This window comes from Balearica regulorum, chromosome 1, assembly GCF_011004875.1.
Source record: "Balearica regulorum gibbericeps isolate bBalReg1 chromosome 1, bBalReg1.pri, whole genome shotgun sequence".
Lineage (NCBI taxonomy): Eukaryota > Metazoa > Chordata > Aves > Gruiformes > Gruidae > Balearica > Balearica regulorum.
The window spans coordinates 17,403,118-17,429,453 of NC_046184.1; the positions used below are offsets into that span (position 1 = coordinate 17,403,118).

A 26,336-nucleotide genomic window follows, 5' to 3' on the forward strand; every position below is an offset into this window, starting at 1 on the left:
CCAGCGATGGCAGGAGGCAGCGCTCACAGCAGGGCAGGAATCGTGGGAATTCACACCCAAAGAGGTGGTGACATGGCCACAGTGGTATGTCCTATAGCAGGCATCAGGATGGGGCTGGAAATACAGCTCATTCTGGAACCGCTGTGGCAACCACGCCTCCAAAAACAGTGCAGATGATGTGATACGTGTGTCCCTGGGGAGTACAGATAATTCCACCTCTGTCCACCTATAGTTCATCTCAGCTGCTTCTGCAGCACTCAAAGAGACATGAAATGCAGCTGGAAAAATTACACAGGCTTTCCACAGCGTTCAAGTTCATTAAATTTGTTTGCTTAACTTAAATTACATCCTTTAACCCTTTAGCCATAGGGTTATGCACACAGCTCCCTGCCACCAATGACGTGATTGTTAGTGTGTACATTGTTCACTTCTCTACACTAATTTGTACATAAAGAAAAGAAGTTAAAGGGGTCAGTATTCTGAAAAAAACATGATAAAAATGTATGATGTCCTTCACTCACGTCCTTACATCACAGGAAGTGAAGCTAATTCCAAATCACCTCAAACTAGCCAGTAATCAGGTTTCAGAAATATCTTGTAGAAGCTCAGCTTACCTTTGTGCCCGTAACAGAAGACTCCTGAAGACAGAGGAACTTTCATCATGTATAAATGACTAACAATTACATCAAAACAAATGGAGGGCTTCAAAGCGGGGTGGAAAAATGGGGGAAAATTCCATCTGATTAAGATGGGACATAATTATCTTCTACAGGAAATAAACACTGTATTTTTAACAGGTGACCAGTCAGATAGATGCAGTACAGGGTTAGGATTGTGTAGTGATTTCTCATCGAGTTGCAGCGTATTTCCCCAGATGACAGATTTTAGTATTTCCTTGTAATTATTTTTCTACATAGGCTCTTAATTGGAAAATGGAAACATGAGAGCTCCCAGAGCAGGCTGCATTTCATTGACTATTACCATTCATATTTCATCTTTTACAATTAATTCAAAGATTCCTAAGTACCTCATATTGGTATGTTACTAAACTGAGTTAATACCATGGTAACATTTCAGTAATACCAGAATCTCCCAACTTTTAGCCTTAGCAATTCTCTGCTCATTCAGATTTACGATTGCTGCATTCCATGAGCCAATACACACTGCTGCTATTAAAACCAACCTATGCCGTTTAAATATTAAATAGATGTAAAATCTGGATCACTGATAACAATAAATATTTACATACAAGCGGAAAACACAGTATTATGATTAATAGATAGAAACTGAACTTGCAAATGGATATGAATGATTTAAAGAAAGGACAAAACCCATAGGTAAAATTCTTAAGTGGGATTGGGACAAGATTCAATAATGCATCTTCATAAAATATTTCTGGTAATAGATTACTCATTGATAACATTTTCCACCTCATTCCGTAAAGGGGATGAAAATCAACCAACTAATGACCACCATATGTGGGTAAGTGTGTCAGGTTTGATGGAAAAAACATTCTCATGCAACATGGAGCCTAAAGGCACTAATGCAACATAAACCAACCACAACGTAGATACTAAATTTCTACTGCATTCATTCAGCAATAAAACAGAAATACTCAATAATATTTATGTCAATTTAGAGGATAAGGGGTTCCAGACCCCTCTCGATCATGGTTGGGTGTGTTTTCCCCTGGCCAACCTGGCTGCGATCACGACTCGAACCGTCCTTCCAAAGAATGAAATGTTTCACTGAAGCATAGTTAACTCTGAAACCTAAAGACGGCAAGGCTATAAGCAGTGCTGACTCCTTGACTTCTGATCACGTTAATATCCTGGCAGCAGGACAGTTAATTTTTAACTCAACAACTATGCACTGAAAATACAGTTACAGATCAAATCTTTCTTTGTGTATGAATAATATGGTGCCTCTCCTCTAAATATGTGCCATGTCTGTTCTGATTACAGTGTTAATTATTAAATATGTTCATCAATCATTAATATAAGATTATTCTCTTTCATTTTTAAAGTATATTTAGCCTTTTTTTTCCTGAAGATTTCTAGCAAGTGACCCTCAAAATGTGATGTAGGAATGCATGTCATTCCAAAACCTAAGACATGGATGAATTAACTCTACTTATACGCATAGCTTTGTTTAATGAAACTTGCTACCTCTAACCATTCCTTTTTACAGTATAATAGTACATAAACATGTTAAATGAAATCAACTGCTCATAAAATCTATTTTGTGATGCCCAATGCTGCACGTATTTTACATTAGCTGTACATAATGGATAATGACTTTATAATGCATTTCACTGTGGAAGTCATTCATGAGAAGCCTGGCAGGAAAATCACTCCTCAGCAAAGACCAAATGTCCTAATAATCTCACAGCTCTATTCAGGGATTCACCAGGCAGGCAGTAAGTTTGTCTGCATCTCCTTAGGAAGGTCCTGCTGCCCTAAGCCCCGCTCTGATCTTAGGGAGCATCTCCCGTCCCCCTTACTGGGGAAAGCCCAGCTCACTTGCTGCTGCCATATCCCTGCTCACTGACTCCGGCTCCTTCCATCACTGCATTTTTCATTACAGCCCTGTGGCAAAAGCCACAGAAAGTGAAGGAAAACCCTTCCACCTTGAGGGCTGGATCCAGCCGAGTAGGCATTCACATCATCTAGATTGTTTTTACAGGGAGACTTAAATAATTTATGTTTTCAATTTTTTATAACTTCAGCAGCAAGAGGCAGCACTGGGAACAGCCCCCTCTGCTTCACCCCTCGTTTGTGGGGGTCACAGCAGACCTTGTTGAGCCGGCAGCGTAAATTACAGCCGGCAGCACGTCAGTGCAGAACACTTAAATGTGTGTGCAATTTCAATACATAAATAATCCCACTGACTTTATTGTAGCACCAGAAAACATTCAGCTAATATTCTTTCATAACTTCTCAGGCATATTTGAGAAGCAGCACTTTGATCTTTATTAGCTGTCAAGTCCATGATGAGGCAAAGTACGTTCCTCAGCAGGCTACTGGAGACAGGCCTGGAAGCAGCTACGTTCTTCTGGAGTGTATCTGGACAGTTACAAACTGGAGCTGACTTGCAGTACTTCCCATAAATGTGCATTACTGAAGTTTCTTGGCACCATGAACCACCCTCATGCTCTGCGCTTGTTGATCACCAAGGGTTGATGACCTCCTACCAAGGCTGCACACCCCCACTATACCCTGGTAAGAGGGGACTGTTAAGGGGCCAGGAAGGTGTTAACATGCAAAACCACGAACCAGGAGATATGTCCCACCTTTTTCCTTCCAGACAGAAGAAATACATTTGTATAAAGCATTTTGAGCAGAAATTCACACAATGCAAATTGCTTCAGCAGCTGTTGGGCCCCCTGCATGACCTGGAGCAAGGCTTGGTTTCTACCACCATGCATGCACAGAGACACGGGGCATACCCTAAGCGACTTGTGACACTCACAAGCCTTCTCCTGAACAGAAGGCAGCGCCAGGAGTTTTTCTCCCTTTGACTAAGAATGTCAGCAATTTCAGCTTGACACAGAGCTGGCCTGGCTGATGGTCTAACGTATAAATCATGGGTCAAAGATAAGATAAACACATACCAGTGTAGTCCTCGTAGCATTCACAAGTGTAGCCCCCTTCTCGGCTCCGGCACAGCCCGTTGCTCCCGCAGGGATTGGAGTAGCAGAGGTCAATCTCCGTCTCGCAGTAGTCGCCCGTGAAGCCTGGGGGGCATCGGCACCGCAGCCCGTTGATGGGGTGGATGGGGCGGAACAGGACGGTGTTGGAGCTGATGAACGGGGCTGAGCTGTCGAACTTCAGGACGGAGACACACTTCATGTAGTTCTCACAGGGCTCGCGCAAACAGATGTTGTCATCGAAGGGCAGCACCCTCTGCGTGGAAATCATGGTCAGCAGGGTCCTGTTGAGGTAGATCTGCTCCTGAAGGTCCTCGGAGGGGAAGAACTTGTTTCGAATGCCACCGGGGAGCAAAGCCGAGAAGGTCACATTCAGGATATTGGAGCTGACATCCGTGTCATTTTGGATGTTGAAAACAAAGATGCCGTCCTTGGCGGTGGACAGCACTGTCGCCACCCCCTCCACAAACAGGGACAGGAGAGGAGAAAGGAACCTCTCCTGGGACATGTTCTCCAGCCGCACTGTGATACTGTTGGTGAGCATGTCGTCTGTGATGATGGTGACCCGCAGGGTGCAGACTGCCGTGACACTGTGGACACCATCTGAAGGGAAGAGAGAAAGATAACAACGATGTCATAGAGTAGGCTTCAACCTATGGACCAGGAGGCTCCCACAGTCTCCTGGAAATAAAAGAGACCTGTGAGGGATTTCAGGGCACCAGGAGAGGGAAATGTATGCACCTTCTGCAGCGACTACTAATGTCTTCACTCAGAAAAACAAAACGAAATCTCTGAAGGATTGCAACTCAGCGGACCAGGGACATCTCAAAAGAGCCCAGAATCCTGGAGAACATCCCAGGTAAATGACTGGCAAGAGCTAGCAAGCAAGCCGACAGCCTGAAAGCCTCAGGATGGCCAAGGGGAAGGGGCCTCTCCTGACAGCAACTGAATGGAGCTTCATACAAGTCACTGCTAGTCTACAACCGGTGCTGGTAAGCTGTTGCTTTTCACAGCACAACAGCAAAATTATCTTCTCCAGGCACAGTCTCAGGCTTAAGGAGCCAGAACTATGCACAGACAGAGAACTGTGACCAGAGCTTTAGATCAGTCAAAGTCACCTAAGGAAACAAGTCTTCACATTTGAACACCTGAACTCCTTTCCTCACACCTAACTCCTTCAAAATACTTTACGAAAAATAAAAAAAAATTAGAATAAAATGCATCTGTAACAAAAAGCAGACATTTGAAAACTTTTCCATTTTATACTTCCTTTAAAGTATTTCTGATATTGCTGTGGATGTTCTGCAATAAAACCCGTAAATATATAAATATAGCACTAATACCTGACACTGGACTGAGAGTTGCCACTGCAAAATCTCAGTACACCCTGAGGCTTACAGTAGAGCTGTGAATGTACAAACTCTAGAGTATTCTATCATTATGAAACATAATTATAACACAGTGAGTACTATTATCCAAATTCAATGTGAGCATGGAATGGGAAATTGAATCATCACTGAAACCAAACCACTTAGTTTAATTCTATCTCCTTGCTAACATTAAGGACTCATTAAGAAAATACAGATCACATTACAGAAAATATGGTTAGTATCACAGCAGCATCTAGAAATCCCAGGAGAGATCAAGACTGGCTTCTTATAGGAAATGTTCCTTCTCAAAGATCTCATAGTGTAAATGAACAACCAGAAATGGGGGTGAGTTCATCTCATGAGAGAGATGAACTGGTTTGAGTGGCCAGTATCAGGTTCACAGGGGAGTTCAGAACTGAATCCAGTTCCCCTAGGTCCGAACTCAGTGCCATAGTTTTAGCCCAAAGTATCTCAGAAATAATCGTTTCACAAGTGACCTACTATTACATTTTATTTAATTAAACCATAAGGTACATGCAGAAATGGATTTTGAATCACATAAATGTAAAACCACAGCAGAAACTGCAAGTGAATCAATCTAAACCCAGTGTGAGCTCCAAATTCTAATAGCACAGATTGCTAAAGGTCATTTTCCTAAGGTCTGCTATCTCAAAGTGAAAGTTAATGACTCATTATGGTATCTTATAAAAGGTCTTTCAAGAACAGAAAAATCAGAATGGCTCCTTTCCTATCGACTGTCACTGCTACACCTCAACTGCTGTTTTGTTTTAAAAAGAAATGTATTGTTGGAAGAATTTTCCTCCAATAATGTATCACCAATAGAGTAAATTACGGCAGCATAATTAACCAAATGGCTTTTGACTCCCTCCTGATCAGGTTGTCTGTAAAAGTTGAGCTGTTGACTTTTTTCCACACTGAAGCAGCTTTCAGGCAAACAGAAAAATCTTTTCTCCTGTGTGCTACTTTACTACTGCCTAGCTAAAACCAAACAGAAGAGGTCATTATTCGGGGTGATCTGTTTGATGTGCCCCTCACAGAAGCTCCTGCACCAGCTTTCCCTTTCTCCCAAATTTGCAGAAATCTTTATTTCCTCTTCCTCAGACTCATTCTAGAAACGTGTAGTTTCACCCTCCATCAAGACCCAAAGCAACCTTTAAAAATGATCAGCAGCCAAAATCCTCATTGCAACCCCCTCCTCCAATGCTGTCTGTGGATTTCCGACCAACGGACAATACAGGATGCACCGTATTTTCATATAAGACATCCTCAGACTAGTCTACCCACTTCCGTCAACTGCAGGGCTCATTCCCCTGAAAGGCCAGAACCAGAACAAACGATTCCCCTTTTTTTCCCCCTAAAGCAATTGACATTTGCCTGCCTGTCCCATAGGGTGCCTGAACTATTTTGCTATTTGTTGCACAATATGCTACAGAAGTTCTCTCATACCAGCGAGAACGCTGGACAATGGGTCCTTTTCTTAAGAAAACACTATGATCTATAGCCCATGGTATGTATAGTAAGAAGACAAAATACGATCCACTGTCTAACAACGCACTAGAGTCTACAAACTGTCATAATCAATATCAACTGTCACAATATGCAAGAGCTTCCCAGCATTCACAACAGCTATTCTGACACAGTTAATAAATCACGGGGAAAAAGCCCGGTGTCAGATACCACACAGCCTCCTTGTTCCGCAGGCAGCACAAAAGAAAACCGGGCACAGACGTATAGCTGCAAAATGAAGTCGTGTTTTAAAAGCTAATTCGGCTTTGTGCAGCCCTGTTGCAGAGCATTAAAATAAAAAGAGAGTAAAAAAGGAGCAGAGCATGTGTACTATAGGCAACAAAAGAGTGGCATGGCTATACAGCTGGCTGGACAAGCGCCTCTTTCATATCACCAGCGAGTCTGAGAGCTGCACCACGGGATCTGATCATCTATTCATTCAGAAATTCATGGAAAGTTGAAACAATCTGTAGTTTTATGGGACCAAATTAGTATCTATTCTATTTTCAACAGGCAACATTCACTTTGAGGGTCTGGAACAAGTACAGTAAAGAAAGTGGAAATTTTGTCCTCGTCTTTATTGGGAATTGAATTCAGCCCTAAATACACAATGATATATGTGTTTTGAGATTCACAAGTGAAATATCCCATGAAAGTTTCAAATGTTTGCTGCCAGAAATGTCAGAAAAGTAGTATGAGGAAGTACTATTTTATGGAGTGGGAATACTTTATGGCCTTTCACTGTCTGACATGCCTACCATATGCAGCTATCCAATACAGACACACAACCAATCTGTTATTCTGCTAAAAAGGCCCTAAAAATCTGATTTTTCAAAGGTCTTATGACACAGCTATAAAAAGTCCCTATCATGTTTTGGCAGATGCAAGATGGCTTCAGTCAGGGGTGTGAAACACCCTTCAAGTGATGCCACACAGGAGAAACTCTGGCTACGCTTCGCTCTTTGGAGCAGACCTTCACACAGACGAACACATACACATATGAAAGGCTTAGCTGTCACCGGTTCTCACAGCCATCATCTGCTTGGCTTCAGCAAACTGGCTGGATGCAGGAGTCTTCCCGAAGGGGCTCTAAAAACATGAGCCTTGCTGGCAGACGGGACTCATAGGCATCCTGCTAAGGGTGGCTTGAGTGGGCTGCCTGGATCTTGGCAGCCCAAGCCCTTGCCATCCAGACAGCCTGAGAAAAGGGAAACGCAGGATGGACCAAGGAGGAGGACAGGATTCGATCCATCCTTTTGCGGGGTTGATGCCTAAAACCCTTGTACCAATGGCTTTTGTCACTCTGTCCTCAAGTTTCTCTTCCCTAAAGTGCAGATAATGGCACTTACTGTACGTCGTGGAGTAGTGGGTGCAGATGCTGAAATGCTGAGATACTGGGGTAATGAAGGCAACATAAATATTCTAAACAAATAATAAAAGGTTCTTTCAAAAGCTGTTGCAACCAAGTTTACAAAAAATAAGGTGGAAAGATTAAAATAAAAGACTCTTGGCGTCTCACATGTCAGTGACTGGACAAAGAGGATTCTGGACAGCTGGATGGCCGCACAGGAGAAGAGGTGTTCATTACAAATGCAGTTCCTGCGCACTGAATTTATATCCTGGTAATATTATTTTACGTATGCTTTCTACAAAAGAAATCTCCAGAAGGTGGAAATCAAAGGAGACTGTTGTCTTTTGTGTCACTGTCATTGCTGAACAGGCTCCTCAAAACCAGAACTACCCATCTTCATCCTCCATTAAACTAATGAACACATTTAATAGCAATCATGTACCCTGAAGCATTACAAAGAGAAAAGAAGACAGTAAGGCTGACAAAAGCTTGAACCTCTCTAAAATACACTAATAACTGGGAATTGATTAAATAGTCATTGTTTCATGATTACCCGTACTTCATGACAAACCAAATCAAATCCAAGACTTTAATCTCAGCTTTCTATCTTTTGGCAGTCCATAAACCAAAGAATTTTATTATCTAGAAATGTAAACACAGCAAAGTTTAACTGAAATGCACATTTGGCAATGGCAGCACCTGGCCAGAAAAGATCTTTTTGTTTGTTTTTTAAGTTGGCAGAAATAAAATAATTAACACTTTTCGGGTTTATTATATGTGAACGTCTTAAGACTGCATATCAAAGCTGAATATTTTACATAAATACTTTAGCACAGCTTTCTTTCATAGATAGCCCAACCCACATGCATTCTAATTCTGCTTTGTAACGCATCTGGAAATAACAGATGTCAGACCTTACATCAGCCATGCAAACTCCTTGGCTAGCAAAATGGGGAATAAGGACCCTCCATAGGTTCAAATAACCTCTTGCTCTTCCCAGCTCATAAGAAGCAGGCGTGCCCATGGGTAGCAAACATTGCTTGGTAGATGTCTTTGAATGGTCAAATCTCCATCCCCCATTGCTTCCAGCCATGCCTTTACATATGGGAGTTAATACACACCTAGTCCAGAAGCCTTCATTTAATGATGAGGATGTCATACTTTTAGCATCCCCTCTACCACTTGGGTGGCAGTAGCATGTAAGTAGCACCAGATTGTAGCAATGGAGACCACAGGCAACACTCGGCTGCCTGTGCAAAGCTGGAACCCAAACCACACTTCCCGCTGAGCAAACAGCAGTAAAATATCAGCAGACATCCATAAAACTGAGATGCATAGTCCTGTACTAAGCTTCAGTTTGCCTCAGAAAGTCTGCAAGTCTTGGAGGGCCAAGTCCCTTCCTTGCATGTGTGCTTCCACCACCATAGAGACAGATTTAAAATGCATCAAATACCAGTGTATTAATATCGTCCCCTCCAAACCACGGTTGTAGGCATTACAAAGCTTCACTTCTATGAGTAGAAATGAGACATCTATGAGCATGTATAAGAAAACTCTTCAAAATATTTTCTACATTATCGAAAAGTTCAGCAGCTTACAGTACAGAGAAAATATCCTAAAGGAATGTAAGCGGCCCAGAAAATGGTGGATGGGAACCTAAGTAAGATGCTTTGCCAAAACACCAGAAAACATTACCAGAAAGGAAAATGAAAATGGGCATAATTGTGAATTTACAGAGAACCTACCCCAGGGTCTTCCCAGTCAGCGAGTAGCCCCACTGGAGACACGTTTCAGGACAGAACCTGTGTTCATGTCCCCAGTTTGAGTGCCTTCAGGGCACCTTAGCAAAGGATGCGGGGGCTGGTGCTGGCCTCAGCTCTCTGAAAGGCCAGAGCGATGGGCAGCGGCAAATGTCCGTCATGCATCCCTAAGTAGTTCCTGGTTTCTGGCAGGAACAGATGAAATTACAAATTTCTCCTTTGCTAGAGAAAAGTGATACTAAATGGTGCAATAACAGAAAAGTAATGTCACCTCCTTTTGGGAAAACATAAACATATTTTGTATAATGTCCCTCATTTCTTAGAAAGGCACTAATGGATTCTGTCAAAGTCTCCCTTTCGTTGGGATCGGAAAAGCCACTGATGAGCAATTCCTTCTTTATATGAAGTTGGATGAAATGACACGGAAATGATTCCCCTTGGCCACACGAAGCTTATGTCATTGCTTTTGTCCCTTTGCTTCAGGCTGTCAGTCTCAGCTGTACGCATTTAGGAGCACTGACTGCCAACACAAGTTGTGGGCTTTGGACAGGATATATAAAAATAATTATTTATTATTCACACAGTGCCAAAGGTTCACATTGGAATCACTGCTCTGAAGAACGCAGAAGCCTAGGTCTGCTCCAAACCCCATAATGTCAACAGGAAGATTCCCGTTGACTTCAGCAGGCTTCACTCCCAGCCAAAACTGGGCCTAGAGCCTAATTCCCTGAGTCCTTGCCAGTGCACTCGTGCAGAGCTTCATTCCTGACCCGGCAGCCCCAAAGAAGAGCAACGGTCTGCCCAGGAAAAGACTTGGGGTTGAAAATCAAGATGGCAAGAGCAGAAAGCAAAAGACGAGGGATGCGCAGGGCAAGCGTGCAGACAGTAAAAACATGCCACGTGGACTGCACAGCACGAGTTGTAAAGGTTGTAAGAGTTTTCCTAAAATCAGCTGTCTGAATCCACATCTCAACATCTCTAAATTTCCAGGAAGATGGAGCTGCTGCAGCATCCCTTCTGCAGATAGTTCTGAAAACACTGGCCAATGTTGCCTGGCATCCTTTGAAAAAAAGAAGGTTCGGATGGTCCACAGGAAGGGTAAAGAAAAAGATGTATTACATGTTGTTATGGGGGGATTTTAGACCACAGGACAAGGTAAAACAGAAGGTAGCTGATATGCAAGCACACTGGCAATGGGGGCTCAGTCCTGACTGAGCTACAGAGGAGGGGAGTGTCCTGGAGAAAACATGTCTTTGGGGAGAAAAGAAGGTATCTGGGATTATTGATTCTGCCCCTCTACTCTGCTCTCATGAGACCCCACCTGAGTACTGCATCCAGCTCTGGGGGCCCCAGTACAAGAAAGAGATGGAGCTGTTGGAATGAGTCCAGAGGAGGCCACAAAGATGCTCAGAGGGCTGGAGCACCTCTCCTATGAGGACAGGCTGAGAGTTGGGATTGTTCAGCCTGCAGAAGAGAAGGCTCCGGGGAGACCTTAGAGCAGCCTTCCAGTACCTGAAAGGGCCTACAGGAAATCTGGAGAGGGACTGTTTACAAGGCCATGGAGTGATAGGACAAGGGGTAATGGCCTTAAGCTGAAGGAGGGTAGGTTTAGATTAGATACTGGGAAGAAGTTCTTCCCTGTGAGGGTGGTGAGGCACTGGAACAGGTTGCCCAGAGAAGCTGTGGATGCCCCCTCCCTGGCAGTGTTGAAGGCCAGGTTGGATGGGGCTTTGGGCAATGTGGTGTAGTGGAGGGTGTCCCTGCCCATGGCAGGGCGTTGGAACTAGATGATCTTTAAGGCCCCTTCCAACCGAAACCATTCTATGATTCCATAACTCTATGATTAACTAGGCCAAGGCTGGAAGATTGCTGGAGGACAGGCAATGGTCCACGCTGGCACAGAATGAGTGCCTACGTATGACTGTACCAGCAACCAGCTCTCCCTAAATTAGCATTAACCACACTGCCTCCAGCTCCGTCCCGCTGCCACTGTGGCAGCTCAGAGCACCCGAGGGGTACCTCGGCCAACCCAGGACACGGGGTACCTACCTGGGTTGTGGCTATGCCAGCTCGTGCCCTGCCTCTGCACTGCCCCATGACAGCATTAGCCACAGCCGCACTTGTGAAATGATGTCAGGGTCAGTGCAAGGAAAGGATCCCGGCAAGTCTGTCCAGACACTTCCAGGCAAAGCCACCTCTAATGCTCACAGGCTGCAGACACTCTTAAAAACACTTCAAGTCAAACTTTCATGTACTTCTTTTTTGGTTTAGCGGTTGGACTCGGCAGTGCTAGGTTAACAGTTGGACTTGATGATCTTAAAGGTCTCTTCCAACCAAAACAATTATATGATTTTATGGTTCTATGATTCAAGTCATCTCTTCATCTTGATGGATAGCTGGGACACCTGGGGAAGGTGGGCAGTGGGACTTGGGGCTTGCGGCCCCTCTCACTCCGTGGTCTCCTTGGCAGCAGCCACAGCAGTACCAGCTAAATCGGACAGCTAAAAAACCTCAAACTGTGGGAGGAGAAACTGTGCATACAGCAACTGTGAATTCCCAATGTGTGTAAGAGAAAAAAATTAACTAATTTTGGCATCATTATCTTTAATGTAGCCCATGCTGTTTAGGATTATTATTTACTTTGTACACAATATTGAAAAGAAAAAAACTTATTTTGGTTTGCAGCTCGAACAGGGGATTAAGAACAAATTGATGCCAACTGGATTGCTCAACATTGCTCAAGATTGCCATTAGCTTTTCTGATACCAGCACCTGCAAGCTGGGAATTTTGAAATGTTAATTGGGTTGATAACACTAGTCTGGGGGAATATTTCTAGAGAGTGGGAAGTAATGCAAATTGGATCTTCTGGCAGGAATAAGCACTCCTGAATTCTGACCGCAGTGATACTGAAAATACAGCTAACTTCCCTGAACATCCTCCCACAGCACCACTTCTTGCTCCTCAGACACTTGGTGCACATTGGTTATAACTGCTGGGGGGCATAGATGCAGGCAGGGGAAGCTGTCAGGGATGCAGCAGTGACAAGGTGGGCAAGGAAACAAGTCCCTGTCCTGAGCAGAAAGCACAAGTAGAAAGGATGAGGGATACTCAGAGGGAAGTATGATATGTGGAAGACAGGGTGAGCATGCTAATAACCAGCTCATATCAGAGCGTTTTACCAATGAGATTTTCCTGCTAGCTAAAATGCAAAACAATGTTCCTTTCTGGGCTCTGCACATCTCCCTGTACCCCAGCTGGCTTTCCTTGTTAGCAAGGACTGGCAAGACTCCTCTGCCTGGCCATGCTTGGCAGCGGGGCTGAGCCTGCCCCAGCATCGCGGCTCTGGCCGGCTCCCTGCCTGCCGTCACCGTCACCGTGCCCGGCCCAGGAGCCCCCCTCGCTGCCGCTCCATGGCCAGCACACGAGCTGCCACGCAGCTTTTAAACTCCAGCTGAAGAGGTGGGTTTCCATCTCATGCTAACGTCCACGGAGACTGTGCATGTTATGGCACTCATCGGACCTGTTCAGATGAAAAACCCCACTCCAGATCGCTACACCGGACAGAGTCACAGACTGACTTGCTGGGGGCTCCATCACCTCCCATATAGCTTCATCTCGTTTCATACATAATCAAAACTATTGCCTAACTACTGCAATAATTTTTAAGCCTCTCAGAACTTTAAAGGGAGAGGGGTTTAATACCATTTACATTATAAGTCTAATTAAATGCATAGCTAAATGTCCACAGCTAAAAGACAGTTTCCCAGCAGGCTCGCGCTGCCTGCAGCCACATCTCGCAGTGCACCGCAGCGGTGGCCGCAGTGGCTTGGATGGGGCACTGCCGGGCATGGGGAGATGCCGGAGAGCATTGGGGTGCACAAAGCCCAGGCATGGGGAGCCCAGTCACCCACTCACCCCAAAGGGCTATTCAAGGGCATCTCTGCCTTCCCAGCTGTAACCAGTTGTACACAGGAGTTGAAACAGGTTTCTTAAAGATCCATGAAAGCACCAGACAAACTAAGCTGCAGTCATGGGATGCTCCAGCATTAATGTCCACTCAGGGCACAGTCTTTGAGTAAATGATGTATTTTACTTTGTACAGAGTAAGATAACAGCAATGTGTTTACCCCAAGACACACTTTTACATCACTAACCCCACTTCAAAAGAGACACCCTCCACTCGGGGTGCCTGGCCATGCTGCCGCGGGAGCAACTGATGGGTCCCCACAAAAGCCTCCATTCTCCTCGTAGCTATGCATCCCCTGCAAACATTTTTACTCACTTGGTCTGATTAAAGCAAGAACTTCCCCAGGGAAGCCAGGGCTCTGCTCAAATCTCTCTCTTTGCAGTTTCAAAGCAGGAGTGGATGAAAACTATTTTGGGGATGGCAAGGGGGGTGGGAAGAGCTGGGGTCAGGCCCTGAGTTTCAAAACTGGGAGCAGCAAAAGGAATTAGCTTCTCTGCCTCAGTGTTTGCACCCACACTGCGTATTAGGAACCTCAAAGGGATCCTTTCAAAACAGTATCAGCGAAACAAAATCCATCAGGTTTATTTTTCTAAATGTCTCCCTATTCCCATGTTTCTTTTGCCTGGAGATATGCTCTGCTTCTTGCTGCGACCCACAGTGAAACCACAGGGATGTTTCCTGCTGGATGAAGTTCAGGTTTGCTATCTTGACTGGAAAACAAAGGAGTGAACAATGAAAAAAGATGACGGTCACGTTTTTCTGATGTAATTTCTGTTTACAGACAAGCTTTCAAAACAGTTACGTATCAGCTGAAAGAGTTATTGATATACTGGGCAATGCAGAAACTGTTCCAAAGTCTCCGCAGTTGAAGAAATACAGAGAACGCTGGAGAGAGTCCAGCGGAGGGCTGCAAGGATGATGAGGGAACTGGAGCATCTCTCCGATGAGGAAAGGCTGAGAGAGCTGGGTCTACTTAGCCTGGAGAAGAGAAGGCTGGGAGGGGATCTCATCAATGCTTATAAATATCTAAAGGGTGGGTGTCAAGAGGAAGGGGCCAGACTTTCTCAATGGTGCCCAGTGACAGGACAAGGGGCAATGGGCACAAACTGGAACACAAGACGTCCCACCTGAACATGAGGAAAAACTTCTTTACTCTGAGGGTGACCGAGCACTGGGACAGGCTGCCCAGACAGGTTGTGGAGTCTCCTTCTCTGGAGAGATCCAAAACCCACCTGGACGCGATCCTGTGCAACCTGCTCTGGGTGATCCTGCTTTAGCAGGGGGGTTGGACTAGACGATCTCCAAAGGTCCCTGCCAATCTGTGATTCTGTGATTTTCAACTGACCAGTTTTGCTGATATTTTTTGTTAACTGAGGTCTGCTGAGTTAGACAGAATAAGAAGCAAATAAGCAAATAAGAAGCCTGAGGAAATAAACTTAAGCAAATAAGAAATTGAAATAAAAATATTTGCTTGCATCATGTGACTAAACTAAAGAAATAAGAACCGAAAGATAAACAGGCAAAACCAGCCTTACCAAACTTTTGTAGTTTTGGGAAAGACTCACCAGGCACTGGCAATATTTACAGAAAAAATGCTATGTACCTTGTCCAGACTCTCTGTTGATAGGCAACCCACACAATCTTTTAAAAATGCAATGTAAAAACAAAAAAAACTTTGATTAGCTAACCATCTACGTTTCACTGGCCACTGGCAATGAGATCATTGTATTTTTGGCTGCATGGTCAACTGAGAAGATTATTCTTGGATCCCTGCCGTTAAAACTAGTATGCTGGACACAAATCAAAAAGGACAAAGCATTTGTTTCCTGTTTCTATAGTCCTGAACCTGCACTGGGTATTTTTCTCTCCAAAACTTTCCCAAAGAGAAAAGCAGCCCCACAGACAAAATCAGGAGAATGCAAGAGCTTGACTCTTATCACCATACGTCATCTTGGGAAGCCGATGCAGAGAAAGGGCAGGTCGAGTTATGACAGATTAAAGTGGGTAACATCAGTAACTCGGAGCCACTGGTGAAATGCAGAAACTACACTGATCTTCAGAAACGATACTGTAATCTCAAATGCCTATCTAATGATTTCTATTCAGCTGAGCAGTAGAAATGGAGTCATAACTACATGATTCACTTCTTTAAGAATGAGATAAGATTTTTCTGCCAGACACTTTGTAAGACACAGATCTTAAGCGAAACAGGTATTTTGCATTTTAGGACTAATATAAGGCTACTCAACAATTTCCATAAGCAAAAGATTCTCTTTAAAGGAATTTAATATACTGGATAACAGAGGAAAACACTGGGTTCTCTCCATACATACTTGATCTTACCACAGTGTTAGCAGGGCATCACCGGGAGCGTGCCAGGCTAACCTCTGCCCAGCAGCCACATGCTTCTGGCCAAGGGCAGCATGACTGTGTCTTTCTCTTCTGGGTGATGGTTCTCTCCTTCCTACTCTGCCAAGGCCGCAGACAATCCAGACAAGTGGTATTTGGTGAGCTCAGGGTATCCAACAGCAAGCAGAGGCTCACTACAGGAGAGTGCCAACACCCAGCAGGCATGTGCCCACCACTGAGCAGGGCAGGATGACTCCCTGTGCCACCACTATCATGTGCAGCACAAAGTTTTACCAGCGCAGAGACAATTTATCCACCATTTCCAGGCATCCCATTGAAATTATTGCTCTACCAGATTGCTGGACATCCTAATATCCAGTAGGAAAGCCCCCTCTTTCAACTAAAGCAAAATTTCCAAGTGGAAAAGAAGATACATCCAGTGAAAGCTGGCCATACGATGACCTTAATGGTGCCACAGAAGAAGCACTTTTTGACTCTTGTGGAATAAACTACCCATGGAAAAAAGTTTCATTGTACACTGAGTACAATGAATATATATCTCTCCATTATAGCAGCAGTAGATTGCTATTAATATCTTGAAAGGCATTGTTTTTTATTGCTTTAGTTGTATTTTATGGAAAAATATAAATATCCTTAAAAACTGTCACTGTTAATGTTGAGCTTTAAAATGTAAATCATTCACGGAAAATATGAAAATGCTCATTCTAGGAATCCTTAACCATATAGTCCCACTGATACCAGCAGAGCCCGTGCATGACGGGACTGTTGGACATGAAGCTTTCAGCCTGGGCTCCCAGACTGTGCTTTGGTACGACTCCAAGAGAGCGCGGCTTCCCGAGAAACCACTGAGTCAGAAGGGCAAGATTTCACCAAGCATTAGTAGAGGTTCTATCACCTCGCCATAAAACATACCAAACCCCCGTGTCAGCCATTTGTATGCATGCAATCTGGGATAAATATTATCCCCGAGTGAGTATAATACTAATTTTATTAAAATCCTTTTAAAAATTTTGTACTACATACTGTGAAAAGCAGCTGTCTGTAAATCAGGATTTTCTCTGCAAAGAGCTTATCTGAATTCCTGCAGGATGCTTCATTCTGTGGAGTCATTTCCCAAGAGCTCAGATAATTGCTGAAGTTTAATTAGTAGAAAGGATTTGCTGTTTCAGTGTCCAGAGCACACTTTTTCACCACCTGAGCTCCAGGGCCATCTGTACGGACAGGACATCACAGGACTGTGCCCTCAAGTGCAGTCACTCCTCTCTCCACCGATAAAAATAGGCTTTACATCATGGTCTCAATCCAGTGATATTCTTCTCCGAAGAAAAGTGGATTTTAGGTATTTTCTAAAATTTCCTCAGTTGTCAAAAACCTCTTTAACCCTGTTTAGATTTAGGTTGATGTTATACTACTTGTCCAGTGCTGAGCATCTTCATGAAGGAACTTTCCAAAGGCTGACAGGGCACCCAGTTATTGCGCCCACAGTCACTGCACTGGGTTAATAATCCCTGCAAACGTCCCGTGGGCTTGTCAGGAGACTCACTCCTTCTCTCTGCACAGCACACCAGAAACCCCTCTCTGCCTCCCAGCCTGCAAGAAACCCATTGATATCTCAGGTGGGGACATAAGATGGTCAAATCCTACCCATGGTGGTCCACAGGTGCAGGACCTCACAGCGCTGGCTGCTTGAAGCATTAATTTCCTTGAATGTCTCACAGGTGGACCCTTGGGAAAGGGAAGCAGAGGTTCAGTATTTGCATGGAAAGAAGTATTTCTCTCTGGACGTGACAGCTGGTGATGGGGAGAAAGGCAAAGCAGCTGCAACCCGCATCAGGAGAGGTTCATAGGGCTGCTGGGGTGCCTGAGCAGCACAGGCAGCAGTGGCTCAGCATGGGGCAACGTTAGTGGAAAGGCCCACAAAACTCCCGTAAACGTGTTTTACCAGCGCAGAGACAATTTATCCACCATTTCCAGGCATCCCATTGAAATTATTGCTCTACCAGATTGCTGGACATCCTAATATCCAGTAGGAAAGCCCCCTCCCGGGAAGGGAGAGGGCTTTGGCACGCTCCAGGTCAGAGGCAGCACAGGCAGGAGGGCTGGGGGCAGCGTGGTGGCCAGCGGTGCTACCCGGCTGCCATCCAACCCGGCTCCACAATTCCTCACACAGACCCCATCCCTCAAGTAAACACAGAGCAAGATGCACACAAAGGTATCACGACAGCTGGCCGCGACATCTGTAGAAAGCATCTAGTGGAGAAAAAACACTTCTACCAGAAATCTCCCAATATCGAGTCACTGAAACCAATATAAATTAACCGAAACATCCATTCCAGTGAGCCTCTCACTGGGAATGACTTGGATAATTTCTACCACCCCACTTATATATTTTTTGATGTCTATATATAACTCAAAATCCCATACTGGTAAGGATGTCCATTTAGAGTCCCTGCTCTTGACCTCCAGCTCAGGCTGTTCGCGTCACGGCTGACTCTCGAGGTGGATGTAGCTCTTCCTCCAATCCCCCGACGAGCAGAGAATTACCCCAGAGCAGCTGGCTTTTACTCTTTTTTTTTTAATTTTCTGCCTTCCTGGCCAAAACAAATGGCTGCATTTGTAGCTACAAGGAGGTGGAGTAGGACAGTTCACATGGTGAGCTATGCTGAGCAGCGAAGCAGAAGCAAACTCCGACAGCGCATTTTGGGGGGGGGGGGGGGGGAACTGTTCGCAGGCATGAAGCCCTGCGGGGTGGGGTGTGTTTAGCCAGACTCGAGCCTTCATGACCTCTAACTTACTCTAATTTCATTACAGTAAAATGTAAAAGTGCTTCCCCAGTTGCCAAATGTATCTTCTACTTCAGTTACATTAAAAAAATCCCTTCTAATTAAGGATGGATGTATAATTAAAAGTAAAAACAAAACAAAACAAAACAAAAAACCAGTACAATTTCAAAGAACGTTCAAGCTCAAAATAAAATATTCTAGCCCTGAAAAAATTACCAATTTGTCTCTGCCTCTTTTTCAGAGACCTGTTTGGCAAAGATGACATTTCACAGTCTCCTTATGGAAATCCAACTCCATGTTCTCACTCCGGGACTGCTGCTGGCTTCATGTTTAATGGCTAAATCCTTTCACATTTGTCTTTGAAAGATGCTCTTGTGAGCAGGAAACTGTGCTGTGACACCAGGTTCCCGTGCCGGGCAGCTTACTCTTTAAAACGGCTCAAACTCTGTAAAATGACCTCCCTCGACTCGCTTTCTCAGTTGGCTCAAGACATCTCCTGCATGTTGTTTCTATGGCGGTAACCTGAGGCTTCAGAAAATGCTGTAACAGGTGGTTGAAGTTAATTCAACACCCAAAAAGAGGAAATATTTTAATATTACCAACTTAATACACTTTTTTTCCCCCCTTACATCCACACTCGTAACCAGAATTTGGGTAGGGTTTTTTTTGTACGGCTCCATGACTCACACCCAGGCACTACTCAAGGCCAATAGATAGGATATTGCAATTTGTTAATATATAGCATCATTTAACACCTGCTGCGTTTTACTGACTGAGTCGCAGCGCAGGATGCTTTGGAGACCATGGAAATACAGGGGGGGGCTCCTTAGGTCTCTGAGTGCATCTCGTACCTCTCTTTCACAACTGTTTGAACTTGCCAATCAAGTAATGATGTTTCCGTAACTACGTGAAAAGTCTAAGTGGTGGGATTTGAATAATTATACCATCCTAGTGAACACTAAACAGTACTCCCAAGTTACCAGCAGAAACTGAGTAATGTAGTAAGAAATACCATAACAATGAGGTCGTACAAGCCTGAAACACAGAATAGTTCTCTATTACAACTTATCACTGTAAAATAAATATGGTGCTTCCCTCTCTCCCCTCTGAGTAGACAGCAATGCACTCAGCAGCACTGAACTCAAAACAGTCTCTACCCGAAGGAGCAAAGTAACCACTCTGCTCTGCAACATCTTTGGTCTACTGGGGTTACTCCAGATTTGCACACAGGTACCAGAAGGCAGAATCTGAACAAATTACTTTAAAAAGACTGAACTGCTTGAGATATTAAGACCTGAGAACCCACCTCTTAATACGCCATTGCTCTAATTTCTCTTCTTAAAGCATTTGCAGCAATAATCAGAGGTGATCACTGAGCTCCATCCTGCACCTTTAATTAAAGCCTGTTTCTGAAAGCCCTGTCTAGAGGCTAATCCCTCTCTACTCAGCTGCTAGCTTTGCAAAGCAGGGCAAGGAGGCAGATGCATATTTGGGGAAGTGAAGAGGGCCCAGTCTGGCATCCCAAACTGTCACAAAACATCTACTAATACTGAAGCCAACGACTTCAAATGCAAATTTTCAACAGTCAATAAAGAAGTGTGACACAGAAGCACAAGCAGGGGAAAACCATGAATACAGATGTGAAAATCAATCATTCAAGAGTAAGTACACAATATTTGTGTTCAGCATTACCAGTGTGAGCTCAGGTCCTGTCAGCCCTTGACTGCAGCAGGTGCTTCTGCTGGAGCAGATGTGGAGACCTGCAGAGCTTGCAAAGAGGAAAACTGGGAACTCCCTACAAGAGCTCAAAGAAGATGGGAAAGAAAGGAGAACTGGCATACCAATAAAGCAAATTTAGTCCTCAAAGCAGTAGTGTAGTGGCTCATAGGATCCTCATGAGCTGGGGAATTGTGTCGGAGAGCTCACATTTCGCTGTAGGCATGGTGCATCGAGATTTCCACACCATCATGGTCACTCTGCTGCCTCTGCTCTGCCAACATGGCGAGGCTCCATCTCCCAGTATCGGAATTTGAATGAATTGAATGAATTCAATTTGAATGAATTCAATTTCCTCTATGTTTCATCTCCTCTCACATGTCTGCCCCTTCCTCCACCTCCCAGAGTGGCCCCAAAGTCCTCTCTCCTGTCCTCATGGCAAATGTTTCTCTTCTGAGGCACCTATGGGAATCTGCCTTCCTGTGATGGCAGGTGAGAGCTGGCACAAGTGGCTTCAGTCACTGATGCTTTCTTCATACTGATTATAACCACTAATGTGGATACAGAAGCGTCTCAACTGCAAGCCTAGATGTAAATGTACATGGCTGACTTGGCCATGCCCTTCCACCACCCTTCGCCCTGAGCAAGCCTAACAAATATTTGCTATGTCTTTTCTCAGCCCCAAGGGATGAGTTTCTGTTCTGTGTCTGCACGTCTTGCTCTGGGTCTCATCAGGCTGCTAACATACTAGAAGGTAACAGAGCAGAGGCATCTCTGCAGAAAAGGATTTGTGGTCACAGTGCATATGTTTGTGGAGAATTTACTGCATGGGCTTAAGGACCGCTCAGACTGACTGAGCTGCAGCTCCCACAGAGACCGATGCATGGATAAGGACACACGTACCCCAAACTCTCCAAACTTACAGTCCAGAAGCAAACATGAGACAGGGGGATGAAAACAAGTGACCGTGACTGGTAGCTTCACGGTGAAGAGTCAGACTGGTGACACCATGGTCTGTAACAATGACAATGGGATGTGATGTTGCCTTCTGGGAGCTAGGATGGGATTAATACAAAAAATGTATTAATGTAAGGAAAATAACCTCTAGGAATACAGGGGAACTTTCTGAGTCACTATTTCCAAATGAAAACTAATGAGACCAGCAGCAGGCAAGTCAATGCTTAACAGGATCACACTAGAAATGTGAGACTAGACAAGCCAAGGGGAAGCCCTCTCCGAGATTGCTCTGGTACCTGCCGCAGGTCAGCACAGACACTGCGCAGCAGTCGAAAGATGCAGGAGTGCTGCAGAAACGGACCTGCATTGGCAGGGTGCTTTCTGCGATGAAAGGTTAGCACTAAGATTAAATGGTCTTAAGCAAAGAGGGTGCTAACCTCCCCGTGTTCACAGCTGACAATTCAGAAGAGCTTCAAGATAAGTGGAAAAAACCAGGGGAGGCACTTGGCTCAGAGGTCTCATCACTGGCTCCAGCATATAGCATAAAAGAGAAATTATTTTTCTTGCTTCCTAAATATACATTCTCACTTCTCAGTTGTACGCCACAATACACATTACAAGAAGCTAAAGCCACACATTGTACACTGAAGGCTGGTGTTTGCCCACGCTGCTGACAGCCCCACAGTGTGTAAACATCACCCTAACACACACGTACCTCTCAGGTCTATGTAATATGGGTTTCCTGCAAGGCTGGGGAAATGCCTGAATATGTGATCCTGCAAAACCAACTCGCTATTGGCACTTTTTATGGCTTAAAGAAACCTTTGAAATTAAAAAAATACTAATTAAAAGAGTAAAATATAAGTGCTAGGTGACAACTACATTAATGTACGCACCACAGTGTAGACAGTATGGGAAAGAAGTGAGCTATGGTAAAAACATTAATAAATGATGCAATTTGTGACCTAGGCAACATCACTAAACAGAGAACAATGATTCTTGGACCTGCAGTGGAGAGAGAGAATAGAGATAGAGGCGGAGGGGTGGGTGATGCAATGCTAGATGTTGCTAACAAAAACCCATACAATAATGCAGAAGAATAAGGAGGTGAAACATTATGGGAGTGAATAAATGGGATGAAACCCAAAGCAACTATAAGAGGAAACCGAAGGTGAACATCAGGAAGAGATCAAGCACAATACGAACTTGTTTGGCTTTTCACACCATGGAAAGAGGTAGAGAATTTTAACACACTATGTGTTTTCACACTTGGTAACAAAAATATCTTTATTTTCTTCTAGCAGAACTATAGAACAGTTCTGAGATACAGAAATAGTAGAATCTGATTGTAAGAAAAGAGGCTTGAGAGGTCTTATAAATTAAAGCTGGTGATGCAACAATATGGTAGTTTAGTGCTAATAATGAACACAGCAGCCAGCATATTTAAAAGTGATTTGCCAAATACAACAAGAAAATCTTTAATTCTAGTGATGCTGCTATCTGCAGGATTCAAACATGACACAAGGTAATTTAACTTAAGAGAAACTTCAGTGGTTGCACTTTCCTTACATCATACTTAAATACTACATCATAAAAGTTGAATATCTTTAGAGTGGTTTTATTTGAATCACAGAAGTAACTCCCAGTCCACCCGGACCCGAGAGATGGCCACAATGTGTTGGGTTCACAACTGCTGCATGTGCCAGTCTAACTGGGAGCACCACACCTACTTACTTACAGTCACCTCCTCAGGTTTAATTTCTGTCTCTCCTGGCTGTGGTGCAGCATGTGGGCTTGGCTCTCGGCACTTCATGAAGTCATCTGGAGAATGCACATTCAACATTTCAAGCCGAGACTCCTCGCTGAGCGCGGGTTTCCCAGCCGCCCCAGCTGCTCTTCCTCTGGCAGCTCCCCCCGTGCGGCACGGCCCCCCCAAGTACCGGTTTGTTCAGCTCAATTAAACAGCCTCTCGTCAATGTGCCTTGGGAAAGGACAAGCTTTCCCTTCCAGTGAACGACGGAGATTGAAGCTCCTGTATTTATTACATTCTGGCTGGTTTCAGAAGGATGTACACCCGTATTTAGCCTGATGACACAGTGACAGGCACTACATGGTGTAGGAAACAGTTGGTTTCTCTCTTGATACCTTTGTTACAGAAAGATACTGAGTGGTTCATGTAAATGAATCCAGAAACACCGGACCTTCTAGTTAATCTATTTGTTATATTGATAAAAGTGAAATAATGGTTTATGCTTTTAAAAGTGAATATTTACTCAATTTCTGGTTCCTCTCTAAGGTCACTTCTCAAGCCAGCTGGTAACGCTTTCAGATTTGAAGCTGCATTTTACCTGTAAAGGGTCTTTTTAAATGATGCTCACCAGGAGCAACACTGCATTTTGCTGTTTTTTAAGCAGATATACCCTGCAGTTGCCAGAGCAAGGACAGGACCTTCTACCTTAAACCAATCCCGACCACCCAAAAGGCTCCAAAGGCACCTCAAGCTCAGCAATACGCCACGCTTGGCATGGCAGCTCTGTTCTCATCTACCGCCCTCAACCATGAGAAACCTTCTGCCATCCTCCCTCTACCTGACACTCAGGAGCCTGTTCATCTTGACACTACTGCCCTGGAGGGAAAAAATGACAAACGGTCGGCTTACTAGCTGGAAGTTGTTTAAGTGTACTCCTCCTCCTTGCAGAGCTGAGAGTGAGGAGCTGAAAGGTGATGTGCGTGAGAGTCCCTTTGATAAGAGGCCAAGAACTGACACCAACAAGATAATCAGGCCTTCAAACCAGGCGTGCACATCTGGGATGACTACCTATCTCCAGCTCCCATCTGACAAGAGAATAATCCTATTAATATGAGTCTGTGACACCAGGTTGAGTGTTGTGGCAAAAGACGAAGATTAAATGAGTTTAACTTGGCTTCTCTCTGGCTTTTCTTGGTGTCCCAAACACCAACCCATGCAGTGCAAGGAGGGGGGGATTTTGCACCAAGGATTTTCTCATGGATAGGTTTTATCCCAGCTTGGTCACTCCGGGACATTTTGCACTAAAATTCCAACTACAGAAATTGTGGGGGAAAAAAAGGTGGCCTCTCAGACATGACTGTGGGACTTCACATGGACCATCCAAAAAGCCAAGCCCTGCATGTTGATCCCTAGCTGCCCATGGGGAGGGAGAGCAGGGCTGTCCCCACACTGCGCAGGGTAGGACTGTCCTCAACACCCTGCGTGGTGCAGGGTACTGTACCCGGGTGAGGATGCCACCAAGGCCACGACACAATGCCTCCTGCCCAGGGTTACGTCCAGCAACAGGAGCATCCACCCCGGCCTCTCACTGGGCTCCCACACGGCAGGAATGGTGGGGGTCATCCCACACAACGAAAGAAGTGTATGAAACATCTGTTCCCAGCTCGTACCGGCAGGGAGAGAGGGAGGGAGACAGCCTCTGGAGCGCAGGCTGGGTCGGTCAGGAAGTGCACTAACCCTAAAAGAATGTGTGAAACTGCTCCTGTGGCTGATGTCAGCTGCTCCTGACTTCTCCTGCCTCAGGTGAGTTGATTCACGCATTTTATAGCCGTGAAGTATGAACGATGCTATTGTTCCTCGAAGATCCCCACAGGATGCAGCTTCTACGCTGTTTGGCCCTGTCCTTGCCTCCTTACCAGTGGGGCCAAAACACAACTTTGCAACCCAACACTGCCAGCTTTGGAGAAGCTCAGCTCCAGGTCATCCCTTCGCTAACCCTTACTTTCCTTCTCCTTAATCCAGCTAACCACACCTCTGAGCACACAAGATACGGGAGAAAAACTGAATGCAGATGAGGCTTCAGCTCAGCCCCAGGTCTTTCAACTCTTTTCCTGATCTGGTTTTTGCTGCTTCCCTCGCCTTCGTTTTTTCTCACCAGTCTGGTGTGGGTAATGAAGAGAGAATATGCAATTTGCCTCAAGCGAGAGTTTTTTTAGTTCAGATCAGCTGCCTCTGACTGGAGTAGACGATTCTGGTACAAGAATGGGATGCAATCCACAGCAGAACAAAATAAGAAAAACCTGATGGGTACTTTACTGGCTGCTTCAAGAACAGGCTATACCCTGATCTGACCATACCTACGACAGCTATGGCGCTTTGACGTACTGCTGCTCTCCTGCAAAGAGCAAGACCGTACGTGTGCCTACAGCTGTTCCAGAGGTTAATCTGGGGCTGCGATGCACAAAGGTCTGTGCTGCTGGAGACAGCCGGAGGCCTCCGCACTGACCTGGTGAAGGTGACGGTCCCGCAGGACATCCGGCAGCCCAGCAGGACACTCTGTGCCTGGCCTGGGACACTTGCCCTGGGTGGCTCTGCCAAGCCCCGGACAATGGCTGAAATGACCGACATGCACCGCAGCCTCCCCAGGGAAAGCCAGCATTCAGGTGAAACCCATTAAAAACAGCCCAGCAATTAACGTCCCACAGCTCTCAGTACAAGAAAATCAACTACTGCACCACTTGAATTGTAGCACATGTACATACATGAAAATACTCAAAGGGAGCTTCAAAAGCTACGCTGAGGAGAGAGGAGGAGCTGGGGAGGCTGAGTGCTGCCCAGAAAAGGAGCCTACAGCAGTTTTTGTCTCCTTACCTTTGCCAGTTGCCTTTCATAAACAACATTTGGGAGAAAAAGCCTCCATAAATGTCAACAATTGCAGTTTATTACATGATCCATGACCTATTTGTAAACCGACTCAATTTCTTAATTATATTTGCCTTTAGATGGTAAGAGCCATAGAAAAAATTGCTATCTTTTGTGGAGCTCTAAGTGAGCAAATTACCGGCTTCCGGAGCCTTCCTAACATCTCAGCGACTCCTGGCACCAGCTCATTCAAGGAGGAGTATGGAAAAAAGA

The 26,336-nt window shown here is 44.9% G+C and overlaps 1 protein-coding gene across 8 annotated transcripts in view; it reads right to left on the bottom strand.

Moving 5' to 3' along the window:
- The window catches only part of CELSR1 (cadherin EGF LAG seven-pass G-type receptor 1), a 178,432-nt gene that overhangs the window by 99,792 nt on the left and 52,304 nt on the right, over positions 1 to 26,336 (bottom strand). For all 8 annotated transcript variants that reach the window (XM_075742266.1, XM_075742249.1, XM_075742217.1 and 5 more), the window contains exon 2: positions 3,614 to 4,252. In XM_075742266.1, the coding sequence (XP_075598381.1) occupies positions 3,614 to 4,252 (639 nt within the window). The remainder of the gene's footprint in view (positions 1 to 3,613; positions 4,253 to 26,336) is intronic.